The sequence below is a fragment of the Pelodiscus sinensis genome, chromosome 28 (genome assembly GCF_049634645.1).
Source record: "Pelodiscus sinensis isolate JC-2024 chromosome 28, ASM4963464v1, whole genome shotgun sequence".
Taxonomy (NCBI): Eukaryota; Metazoa; Chordata; order Testudines; family Trionychidae; genus Pelodiscus; species Pelodiscus sinensis.
The window spans coordinates 10,222,573-10,235,873 of record NC_134738.1 but is presented as its reverse complement, the minus strand read 5'-3'; the positions used below and the strand labels follow the sequence as shown (position 1 = coordinate 10,235,873).

The 13,301-nt window shown below is 43.6% G+C and overlaps 1 protein-coding gene across 1 annotated transcript in view; it reads right to left on the bottom strand.

Moving 5' to 3' along the window:
• Window positions 1–737: 737 nt before the first annotated feature.
• Window positions 738–13,301, bottom strand: part of STC1 (stanniocalcin 1) — a 59,704-nt gene continuing 47,140 nt past the window's right edge. Inside the window, exons 3-5 of the mRNA XM_006135520.4 lie at window positions 12,878–13,020; window positions 10,593–10,804; window positions 738–4,252 (exon numbers count right to left, since the gene is read on the bottom strand). Coding sequence (XP_006135582.1) covers window positions 3,982–4,252; window positions 10,593–10,804; window positions 12,878–13,020 — 626 coding nt within the window. The 3' untranslated portion in view covers window positions 738–3,981. The remainder of the gene's footprint in view (window positions 4,253–10,592; window positions 10,805–12,877; window positions 13,021–13,301) is intronic.

The following is a 13,301-nucleotide window of genomic DNA, read 5'->3' as shown; positions in this document are numbered from 1 at the left end:
CTTGACAGTATGTCAAAATAACTGCCTGCTGTGTAGATGCAGACCAAGTTACTTCAAAATAACGTTGTGTAGACGTACTCTAACAAGCACTAAAGCCTACACCTAAAACTTAGGTGAATCTAATTATGTGGCTCAGGAGTTTTTGTGTGTGGGGGGTGGGGGGAGGGAGGAGAGGAAGAGGGGGATGGTGGGAAAGCATTCCTGACAAATTTAGTTAATTCTTCCATTGCTCTAGCTGTTGCCTCTTGAAGGGGTGGATTTATCACATTGATGGAAAAAGCCCTTCCGGTACTGTAGTAGATCTGTGTTTCCACTACAGGGGCATAGTTGTGCTGTGGTAACACTTACAGCACCAAGTGGCAGTGGCCGCAGCATTTTAAATTGCAGCTGATGCCCCACACGTGCTCCAGACAGCTCTGGGGGCCAGGACCCAGGGCTATGCCTTCCATTCCAGGTCTTGCAGAGCCAGTCTCTTACCCCTTCCCCCCCACCTTTTGGCTGCCCTGCTTTTGACTCCTTTGGGCACAGAACCAGGATACCTATAATGCTGCAAACCTACTGAAAACAAAGCCTGGTTGGCTTCTTTTTTTTGCCACCCTCAATTTGGTTTAGGGTTAAAAGGGCGTGCAAGCCAGCCTAGGTGTTTCACAAGTCAGCAGTACCTTAGAAAGCGTTCTTTCCCCAACACAATCAGCTCAGAGGTTCAGTGAAAAAAAAAATCAGACACTAGAAAAGACTAAATTTAAACATTTTATTTTGTCTCAGAAGGAATCCACCATAGGCCTCATATTAAGTTATGCATCTTTAATTATAAAAATAAGCAAAGAAAATAACTTGCATCTCTCATTACCATGATATGTTTCAAATAACCTTTATATGAACACATGGCGCTTTAAAAATGTAATTTAAACAATAAATAATGACATATACCAGATATGCTCACTGTTTATTCCAGTAATCAGCCAAAAAACCAACCCCCCCTAAGTATCATTAAATTATAAATACATAATGCAAATTTATAATGGCACAAACATGTCTAAAGTGCAAACAAATCACAATGAGAATCATGCAAATGCTTCTAGATAAACCCCTCAAACCCCAAGAAAATCACTTTGCAGTGAGCACAAGACAAACAAAAAAAACCATTAGAGATTAAATGGGTGTGAAATAGCCAGATTTACACTGAGAATCATTTCCCCCTGTACAGATTATGTGACTGTAATACCACGGTAGTATTACTTTAGATAAAGGGAGAGGGACGGGAGGAAAGGGGGAGGGGGAGAAGAAAGTGAGATATTCAGCATAAACTAAGCAGATCAAATATTTTTTTTTGTGAAATAGGCTTTGTCTACATTGAGAAGTTGCTTGGGTGGGCAGGGAGCAGCCAACCATGTAAAGCTGCCAGATGAAATTTATCCCTGCTTGAAACCACAATATTAGGGCTGCTTAGGAAAGGGATACTGCCTGCCCACCCTGGTGATAAAATTAGCAAATAATTTAATCGGAAGTGTTTTGCACTGCTAGGGAATCTCACTGAATTTTTGTTAGTTTGTTTTTGGACAAGCAAAAAAAGTTTCCATTTGACATTCACAATGTTGGGCACTTCAAGAGCCTTAAACTCATGGAAACCTACGAAGAGCTGAAGAAAAAAAAAAAAGCAGTTTTCCAACAAAAAAAAGTTCTAGGGAATGTGTTCTCCTGCCTTAGCTCCACTGGTTGAAAGAGCTGCTTTGCATGGTGTACGTAAAGGGAACACAGCACCAGAGCAGCTCTGCTCGTAGCTTTAATTGGAGCAAATCCCCAGTGTAGACAAACCCCTATATAACATGCAGTGCTCTTGATACACAAACTCCAGTAGACTTCCTTTTCTAATGGTGCCTCTCAAAAAGTACCTCTCACAACAGCACCTGCAGCTCATAAAATCAAGCCCTTGCTGCCTGAGCACCCGTAATTCCCATGTGCAGCACCTTGCAGGATTACATCCTCCTTAAATTGGAATCCAGTTATACCTGATAGTATTAAGAATGAACTACAGTGTTGCATCTAGCTTGAACGGGACTGCATAATTCAGAGTATTTAAAAAAAAAAAAATTGTCGTCAGCAACATTTTTTGCTGCTTACAATTTTACGGCAGCATTTTTGGGTGACATTTAATGAAGACAGCAATACTGGAAATGCTGCCCCTGCATCTGGTTTTAATACATTAGCAGCAAGTCATTGTTTAAAGGCTTTGTGGCAAACAAAAAAAAAAAAAGTCATATTGCTTTGTATTTTGCAAAAAAGAGTTGCCCCTCTCTTAGTCTTTTACAGAACTCAATTTGCTTCTTAACTAGCTGAACGGGAGTCAGCCACGCAGCAGAAGAGTGGGGAGATTTTTGGAATGTGCGTGTGGAAGCAATCTTGCTGCTCGCATGCCACAAGGTTGCTTTTTTTGGCTTACAGAACCCAAGACAGACTAGTTCAGAAAAGCTTGTCTTATTTGGTGGAGGCCTTCAACTAGGACTGCAAAAAAGAAAAAAAAATCATCTTGTAAGCCCCGGTTCAGATCTTTTATAGAAGCACACAGAAGGCTTGCCGGCCAGGTGTTTCAAGTAGCTTGAAACAGGCACAGTGACGTGTGTTTTGAAATGGAGTTTTGTTTTTGGATTGCTCAGCTACCTTAAGGCACACCAAACGTGGCTATGTTTTCCATGCCATGCCTCAAATAAGCCTTCTGGAGGCTGCAGCCAAGTTATTGAATAGAGTTCTGTCAGCCATTTGACAATTCCCAGATTAGCTTTTTAGCAGTACTCCTGCCTTGGCTTTCAGTTAAGTACCATAGTAACCCCCCAAAGGTAGCTTTGGGCAGTCACAATCCAACCTATCTGTGAGCATGAATAGCTTACTCACCAGAACTGGGCCAGGCAAAAGAACTAATATATGTTGAAACAATCTCTCTTATATTAGAAAGGTCACTGTGAGGAATGAACATGATAGATACAGTTTCCACGGGGGAAAAAAATAACGCTAAGGTAAAAAACTAAATTTATATGCAATAAAATTATTATATTCCGCTTCTTTTAAGCAGACTCTTCTGGAATTTATGTACAGTACATGATGGATTTTTAAACTATACCACAGTTAGAGCTAGACCTTTAATACTCTAGTTTTAAGACAGTTTTGTTAAAGGTTCTTTTAAAGCTTTTAACAGTTAGATACAGTACACGAAGATGCTGGGGTTTTTAAACCAATGCACAGACTGATCAACTTAATCTGCTTTCACCGCATGGTCTTTTAGCTTGTGCTGCCATTTATACAGTGCAAATTGCTCTTGGCTTGAGTTGCTAGCCATTTTTGTGCTGAGAGGCAGGGCAGTTCTAAACAGAGTACTCCATGTTTAGTGGGAGCTGGACCTGACTGTAGTAGATTAACTGGTTAAGGGAGTTTTATGACAGACGATTAAGACTGTATGACACGGAGACCAAGAATCCAAACATGACATTCATATTCGTCCATGGCCAGCACAGATTCATAACACAAATTCCACTGATATCTTTAGGATAGATCCATTAAAAGCGATCATCACTACCAGCCTCATACTATTAATAAGGTTAAGCTATTTGAGTTGGTTTCAAACTGCATGGGTGTTTGAGCTACAGTTCATGGATAATTTGGTGTCTGCTGAAGGATGGAAGTGTAAAAGCCTAGATTTCTTTCTGATTTTCTTTCTTTTTTTTTTTTGGCGGGGAAGAGGAGAGAGATGAAGGTGACATTTCAAAGGCAGAAAGCTGGGACATTGAACACAGAAGCCTAGTTCCATGCAAATTGGTTTGACAGGGATAGAAAATATGAACGACTAAATCTAAAAACCAGTTTCTAATTGGTGTTAAACTCAGCCTACAGTACACTTGGATGGGTGTATTAACTCTTTCTAGAAAAAGAGGCTTCTACTTTGGTAGTGCTTAGGTTCCCCTACACACCCATTCTCTCTCCCCACAGGAATTATGAGCTTTCTGAAGAGGTACGCTTCACATGGGATGGAACAGACCCCTCACCTCGGAGGTTCCTGAAATAGATTTTTAGCTTTTGAGGCTCAACAATACGCCGCCTGTTGAAGTCTGCTCTGGGATGCGTTTGAGCGCAGTGATCTGTTTGCAGCAGATGGAAGAGGCTAGCCATGTTGGGTCCTATCTTCTCCATCAGGCTGTCTTTGATGGTGCTGACGGTCTCTTCGTCACATTCCAATAAGCTTCTCACAAGCTTGTTGTAATACCTGGTGGAAGGAACAATACAGTGACTGCCCATTGTATTTGTGCTCTTCCACTTAGGAGGTCGTAAGAACAAAGTGAGTCTGAAAGAGACTACTCCAGAGAAGTTCAGATGCTGAGAGAGAACTGGAATTGTCAAGGCTCATAAACAATGTTCCCTCTAGTCTTTTCCATCCATGTGCGGAATGCATTTATGTGCATCACCAGTGGAAACACACAGCCCTGCTGTGGGCACTGTTACAGAGAACAACAGAGCAAGTTATAATAGCATCAACTTATGTCGATTGTGCTCTTATCCCAGAGACGTAACACCATATAGACCTCTCCATCCTGGATTCATAGAGTTACAGTACATGTTGGATTGCCCTGATCCAGCACCATCAAAGCCTGATGAGTCCTGAACGAGGGAGTTTGCTGGACTAGTGGAGGTCGCTGCCAGCCTTTGGGATCTCTCTTGGGGGTTGCAGCCTCCTAGCTCTTAGCTTCCAGATCACTGGGCCCCTGGCTCTGTTCCTGGTCCCGGCTGGGCTACCAGCTGGCCCCCACTCTCAGCTGCTGGGGCTCTCTGGTCCAGCAACATCCGTGGCCCTTCCGGACTATGGACGTTGCCAGACCAGAGAGGTTCAACCCATACATACATTAATGGGACAAAATTCTACGTTTAGTTAACAGGCACTCAGCTAGAACTAGTTACGTTTCTGGTAAATACACAAAATTGTGTTCTAATTACTGCCCAGATTAGCACATGATACTTTTTTCTGGCAAGCAGGTGTTGGACGAGGAGCAAAGATATCAAAAAGTCACATGGTTATCAAGGAATTATTCATCAGTAATGAACCATCAAAATTGTGGGGATGAAATAAGGCAGTTTACATCAAGACCATAAGCTAAAAATAGACTTGAGCACATGCCCAGCCACATGATAAAAGACAGAGTTGAAATACGTTTTGGAAGATATAGACTCATGTGTGCTCCAGCATATAAATTCCTCGGTGCAAAGGTTATTCCTTCACTGTTTGCCTTAGGCTTTGAGGGTTGGTTTTTTTTGGCAGCTTGCTCTGAAAAAAAATGTGGCACTGAGCGCTGTTGGACAGGATACTGGAGTAGATGGACCACTGGTCTGATGCCCATGCTGTAAAGAGATCTGGCAGACTGGCTGCCTGTCACTCTGTGCTGCTGCCTCTGATACAGAGGCAGCAGCGCAGGGTGGGGTCTGAGCTCCCTGACCCAGTGAGAGTCAGAACTGAGCTGAATTGCCTGCGCACCTGGTTCCCAATATACTTCAAATGCAGAGCCACAGCAGGGGTAGGTCCCGGACCCAGCAAAAGCCAGGACTGAGCTAGGCTGCTGGCCAGCCTGCTAACAAATTTACTGGTGGGGGAAGGATAAGCAAAAGCTTATCAGTTAATTGACTACACTATTACTACATCCCTAATTCATAGCGGGGTGAATTCTGCCACTCTTATCTTCAGCAAGTTGACTGATTTAATCAGGGCCTTTTGCCGGCCTGCGGCTGAGGTTTGTACCCTCTACTGTGGCACTTCATTTTAGCACAAGGTCCTGAGTATGCTTTCTTTGCTCTCCTGTTTATGAGAGAGCCAGGAAATTGTGCTGATCTGTTTCCCCATCTCTGTTTAAGTCAAGCAGAGAAAGAACGGTGCTGAAAAGACTTCCCCTCCATGGGACTCAGGAAGAATCAACACAGCTTTCTGTATGGATCACTCAAGCAGAAAGAGCTACCTGAACGAGGAGGGAAGCAATCCTATTGATCTCCGGGAGAACAAATTGGAGGGAGGCGTAGAAGTGTCAGAAGTCATGTGGGCTACTGCCCTAGAGGACCTTGGGAGCATATTGGCAAGATACAAGGACATATAGTGGAGAAGAGGAAAAAGACAATGCGCTTCTCTCAGATGTTACCTCAGGCTTCAGGGCACATCCATGTTTCTGCTATGGTCGTAGAGTAAAGTGGAAGGCCTGGGTGTTAGGAGTAAGGTGCTAATATTAACTGAGGAGATCCCATAATAGAGTTCTGGGTGACACTTTCTATTAAGTTTACATTTACAAAGTGTTAGAGGTCATAAGCAAAGAACTGTGTTTATAGCTAGAGCTGAATTCCCCTTCCCGTCCTTCCGAAGAAAGACGCAGATGTAGCAAGTTCAAATGATTTTGAATTCATGTTGATGTCACCAAATGGTTTAATTTTTGGATGCAAAAATATTTTTAAAGGTTTCTTTAGTTTCGTAAAACAACCCTAAATCCCCATTAATCTGACTGGACCATAACATGTTTGGGTTTTTTTTTTACATTTTAATTTGCCAAAGATTTTGAAAAAAAAAATCTTTCAGGTTAACCAAACGTAATTTTTTTGGAGGGAAAGAGGGATGAATTTTCACAGAATCAAAAATCCATTTGATGCACATCTCTAGTTACAGCGGTTTTACATACATGTCTGAAGGTGTTATAGTGCCCTAGAAAATTTAGAGACATTTTCAACTCAAACAACTCAACTCACTTATGAACACATCTATTAATCCTTGATCTTTCATAAAGTTTATCCACGTCACCTTAATATAAAGCCTGACTGAATTTTGTCCATTTTATTCTATGCTGCTGCCAGATGCATCAATGAACCAAAGAAGTTAGGGATTTGGGAACTATCTTGTGAAATATCTCTTTTTCACAGTGTCAAGTTTTGCTCACTTAGTGTCCTTTGCAGAAGAGTTATCTATTGGGGATGATGGTGATCTTGTGTTGATCATCAACTGCACTTTCAGATTCTCCTCCCTACTAGGATATGAAGGTCTAGTCAACTAGTCTACTATCCGATTAGCAAATGCTTATTGGATAGTCGACTAGTCACTTCTCTCTCCCCCCTCCTTGCTGCCTCTATCAGAAAGAGGCAACAAGGGGAGTTGGAAGAGGAGGGGGTACTTCAAAGCGGCAGTGCTGCTTGGAGACTGGGCCCAGACACCACGCTCCATGCGATGCTGCCATTATGAAATGTCGTGTGCAGCCCGCTGTCAGGCTTCCCGCAGCGTTTCAAAGTGGCAGCGCCACACGGAGCGCCCCGGGTTCTACGTGGTGTTTTTGCCTTTGTATTGTAGTCTAGGGCTGTTGCTACACTTCAAAGGCAGAGGTGTCCTATCGACTAATCGAATAGTCGACTATTTGATTAGTCAATTAGTTGATATTTAACATCCCTATTCCCTACCAGGTACCTTGATCCCCAAGATCTTTCCTACATCCTCTCTCAAACCCCAGAACTCTTTATTAGGCCCTTGTCTACACTGGCATGTTTTGTTTCCAAAAAACGACCTTTTGGAGACAAAACAGTGAGAGGATTTACACTGGAATGTGACATCAGGGATGGGGGTGAACACCCAGCTTTGGCGACAAAAAACTTTCATCCCTGAGAGAAACTTTTGTCTTTTCCCTTCCCTTTATTGTCGACAAAGAGCCGGTGTGGATTCTACTGTTTGCTTTGCTGAGAGAACCGGCTTCCACCCGTATCCCACAATACCTGCCCTGATGGCTGTGCTCAGTGTTCTGTGATCTCTGCTGCCCTGCAGGCATGCTCCCCTCCCCTTTCAAAGCACTGGAAAGTATTGGACAGCTGAGCGAGTTGCTCTGTTTGGGGAACAACCCCTGCTCCCAAATAATTGGAGTGCGTCTGTTCTGCTGCTGCAGGTGAAAAGGTTGGAGAGGTGAAGAGTTGCTACTTTGATGTTCCTCAGCACAGAGAGCTCACAGAGCTACCAGGGAATCCCAAGAAGCACAGGGATCAACTCTGCCTTCCCACCACACTGACCTGTGGGATACTTAATCACAATGCTTTGCTCTATCTGCCAAAATGGGAGCTAGCCATGTGGCCATGAAATGTTGACAATGGGAGGCAAAAAGCCTGGTTTGACTGGTTTTCGCTTTTGGCGACTTTTGCATGTCATCAACACATTTGTCACCAAACTTGCCCTGTGTAGACACAATCTAGCTCTCCAAGGTACTGGATAGAAATACAATCTGTTATTTTCAAAAGAGATTAGATTACTAACTAAATGGATGTTAATTTCAGTAGCTAGAGTATCCAGAGGCAGAAAGGACTTTTTCCTTCACAGCTACTAACTTGAGATTAAATCACAGGAAACTGCATGACCCTTTAACTACTTCCTGTTGGAATTCTGTGCCAACGGACACATTCTTATTTTGGGTCTACGTTGGCCTGTGGGCTGGGAAAGCAGGATGTTTTAGGGGAACTTAGTGTAAACCAGTAGCTGGGAAATCCTGCTTCTTTTGTTACTCAACGTGTTACAATATCCTTTTGCTTCACCGCTAGTCCAAGGCTGCGTGTGGTGTAGCTTCCTTTACTAGATCTCACCCCAACACATGTGTCTTAAAGAACAGCAACACTGTTAGAGGGCTTGATTCTCCACTGCTTTGCACCTTGTGGCATGTCTTACACCTGTTCTACCACTGAACAATGCTAATGTGTTTACACACACACACTCACGCAGGGTAAGTGACCACACAAGGTGAAAAGATGTAGAGTCTAGTCCAATGTTCCTTCTAATCTTTTCCATCCATGTGAGGAATAAAGTTTTTATGCATGCCACGGCAGGTGTGAATGTGCACCACCAGTTGAAATAAACAACCTACCTGTGGGTGCTCTGCTAATCAGCGGGGCGGCTTTTGAATCTATCCGGAGTGGCCACACAAGAACACATCTTATAGAGAATGCTGGTCAAGTCCCCTGAACTTTCATTGGTGCAAGTTAAACATTTATACTCAAGAGATTATAAAATGAGGGGCTTGTCTACATATACCCATAGCAGTGTAGTTAAGTGATATATCATCCACAGCCAAAGGTGGATGCAGTATACAAGTGTTTGTGGAAGTACAGCTTATTCATATAAAGGAAGGGGGTTAAGACCACTTTTATAGGGGGGTAGAAGGTAACTGTATCTACAAAAGGGGTTGTACTCGTGTAACTGTTCTGGCAAAACCCTCCCCCTCCAAGTCAAAAAGAATCTTAACGTTGCAAAAGCTGAAAAGTGTGTATACACTGCAATCAGAGGCATGACCGTAGCATGGGCAGACATACCCATACTAGCTCTACTTGCCTATTCCTGGAGACAACAGCAATGATCTGTTTTATCAAGTGGCTTAGAGTAGGGAATTGAAGCAACCCCAGATAAGGCCATAGGGAATGCACAGAATCCCACAATCAATGGGGTCACAACAACATAGTCATGGCAGAGCCTTTGATAGCATTCCCAGTTATTCATATTACAGACGGTGGCCATGTCCTCACTCCGTAGAAGACCGTCGCTGCTGCGATCGATCTTCTAGAGTTCTATTTAGCAAGTCTAGTTAAGACTCACTAAATCAAACTCAGAGAGCACCTCCGCTAGCAACTAGTACTCCTGCTCTTGCCGGGAGTAAGGGAAGTTGATGCGAGCGTTTGCTCCAGTCAGCCTCCCACTGTAGGGATGCCACCAAGCTCGGCTTAACGTAAGCTGAGTTACTGGGTCTAGTGTAGACCTGGCCCTAGAATGAGACTCTTTACTCTCTCAGTGAAGAGAGGTAGAAAGTTGCCTTGGAAGGAAATTAAGTTGAAATATTCACTAAGATGTTCAACATAAGCATTAAAGGGACACTCAGCTACTTGTTTGCTAAATATAAAAGTTAACAAAAGAATTCTCAGCTCTGAGTTTACTTTGTGCCTCTCAAGTATTAGAGGGGGAGTCATGTTATTCTGCAAAAACAACAAGGAGTCTTGGGGCACTTTGTAGACTAACAGATTTGTTTGGTCATAAGCTTTCCTGGGCAAAGTGGAGTTTTGCCCAAGGAAGCTTATGCCCAAATATATCGGTTAGTCTTCAAGGTGCCTCAGTGATCCCTGTAAGGTGAGCGCTTGGGTGGCCACCCAGGGAAGATTCAAATGCTGCCCAGCAGTTCAGCAGAGGGACCACAGCCAGCAGCCTGTGTTTCTACAGGTGGGTGCACATCCACACTTGCCTTGGTGTGCGTAAAGTGTATTCCACACATGGATGGAAACACTAGGGGGAACTCTAGTTTTTGTGCTTCTCAGAGTTCTTTGTCCAGTGAGGTTCACTATTTCTCTACCCTAATGTACAGCAATTCGAAAACATTAGCAGGTAACAGAAAAAAAATCTGATTTTAGAATATTTTAAAACAATAATTTTAAAAGCCAGGATGTACTATTCAAAGTGAGCAGTATCTGGAACTGGAATATGTAAACATTAAAAAAAATACTCAGATTAGGCACATCCCTTTAAAAGTACTTCATTGTGTGTCCTTTACGTTTCACATAAGGAAACATCCACCTACCTGTTTGAGAAGTGATTTGGAAACTGGACAACTTCCGTGATTGCTTCAGGATTACGCTTTGCAATGCTACACATGTCCAGTTTGCTGTAACATTCCTCCTGCACCTCCGAGATCATTCTTTGGAAAGTGGAGCACCTCCGAATGGCCAGGAAAACCTTGGACGTCACTCCATTTGCAATGCATTTCAGGCTCTCTTTCACAAAGGCTTTTCCCTGCAAATTTAGAAGCGGCATCATCTTAATGTGCAACAGCATATGTCATTCATAAAAAGTACGTGTTAACATAGCCTGCTTTTGCCAGTTTCTACAATTTATTCTTGCTGTGATTTAAATGTTGTGTGTCAAAAGTTTACTGAGCAATAAAGAAAGCCATTTACGGTCAAGGCATGTTGTTCCACTGGCTTGTATTCCTAATTAATCAATAAAGAATCAGAGTTGGAAGAGACCTCAGGAGTCATAGAGTCTAAACCTCTGTCCCAAGCAGGACCAACCCCAACTAAATCATCCCAGCCAGGGCTTTGTCAAGGTAGGACTTAAAACCTCTAGGGATGGAGATTCCACCCCCTCCTTAGGTAACCCATCCCAGAGCTTCACCACCCTCCTAGTAAATACGTTTTCCTAATATCCAACCTAGACCGCCCTGCACTGCAACTTGAGACCATTGCTCCTTGTTCTGCCATCTACCACCACTGAGAACAACCTCTCTCCATCCTCTTTGGAACCTCCCTTCAGGTAGTTGAAGGCTACTATCATATCCCCTCCTCACTCTTCTCTTCTGTAGACTAAATAAACCCAAATCCTTCAGCCTCTCCTCATAAGTCATGTAACTCCAGCCTCCTAATCATTTTTGTTGCCCTCTGCTGGACTCTCTCCAATGCATACACCTCCTTTCTGTAAACAGGGAGGGGGGCAGAATTGGACACAATATTCCAGATGTGGCCTCACCAGCGCTGAATAAAGGGGAACAATCACTTCTCTCGATCTGCTGGAAATGCTCCTCCTAATGCACCCCAATATGCCATTAGCCTTCTTGGCTACAAGGGCAGCCTGTTGACTCATATCTGCTTCGCATTCACTGTAAACCCCAGGTCTTTTTCTGCTGAACTCCTGCTTAGCCAGTTGGTCCCCAGCCTATAACAATGCTTGAGATTCTTCCATCCCAAATGCAGTACTCTGCACTTCTCTTTGTTAAACCCCATCAGATTTCTTTTGGCCCAGTCCTTCAATTTGTCTAGGTCCCTCTGGATCCTATCCCTGCCCTTCAATGTTTCTACCACTCCTCCAATAATGCCCAGTGGTCCCCCAATTGCCATCAGTAGTAGGGTCCCAACTGTATTGGGCAATGTAGAAACAAACAAGAATATTTCTTGCTCTGAAGACCTTCCCAGTCTATGCATCAGCAAGGCCTACAATCTAGTATCACAGCTGTGTGATAGTGACATTGCATATACAGGGACCAGACCTGTAAGACGCCGAGTGCTCCAACCTATATGCGGGCTTTGAGGATCATGTTCTGATGTGGTGTGTTTCGCTGGACGATCTCAAAGTGCCTTAAAAACAAGTGACTCCCTAGAGGGGCAAAATGCAGGACAATGTAGCACTTTAAAGACTAACAAGATGGTTTATTAGATGATAAACCATCTTGTTAGTCTTTAAAGTGCTACATTGTCCTGCATTTTGCTTCAGCTACCCCAGACTAACACGGCTACATTTCTATCACTTCCCTAGAGGGGGTTAGTTTATGACTACTTTATGAAGGACGGTAAGGTCCCTAGCAGACTACGATCCTTTATTTATGCCCTCTCTCTATCTATTCTGTGTGAGAAGGAAAAACAAACCTGCAGCTCCAGCGAGTCAGGCTGATCTGGTTTTGCATTCCCAGGGCTGAAGACTTCCAATTCAAATCACATGGCCGTGCCAGGTTACACAGTCAGAAGAGTTACTTTGTTCGAAGAACGTTTATATTTCCTCCTGAAGAGGAAATTTAGCTCCCCGCCCCACAAGACATCCTCTGCCAAGTCCTCACACACAGCACACAGTATGTGGAAAATGTACGGTAGAAAACTCTCTCTGAAGAATGGATTTGTGGCCAAAAAAGCAAAGTCCTGGTTCCCTGCAAGAGGATCTATGTAGGAGCAAGGCCCATGAAGAACTAAAGGTGGCCTCTCCTGAACCCACTCTGTAGGATCAGCGCCCAAGAAAGTAAGCACTCAATGCCAAGCATTGAAGCGCCATAGGGATTAAGCAAGCCCTTTGCTAAATCAGGGTATAGTCCTTGTACCGTACCTGAGTGTCAAATTTAGCAGCGCTGTAGAGGAAGGACTTGCAGATGTCGTACATTCCATCGGTGTCGCACGTCGAGTTCTCCAGGCATGCAAATGCCCCGCAGCCCACTTGCAGGGCACTGTTTAAACAGCGAACCACTTCAGCTGGAAGACAGGCAGAGGACACTTTACCTCATACACACTTTACTCCCACAGCCCGCTTCCTCGGAGGTCACCAAAGATGAATCAAGTTGCAGAAGACTCTTGTAGAGAGTTAAGTGATAGTCCCAGTTCAAAGGCTCTTTTCGGGGTGGGAGGGAGTTCGAACACGGGGTCGATAATCAAGCAAGTTATTAACTGAAACCTACAATAAGCCAGCAGCAGAACTTGGAACAGAATACATCTTTTGCATGTCTGTTTCACTTATTATTGCTGTGAGGCATTAC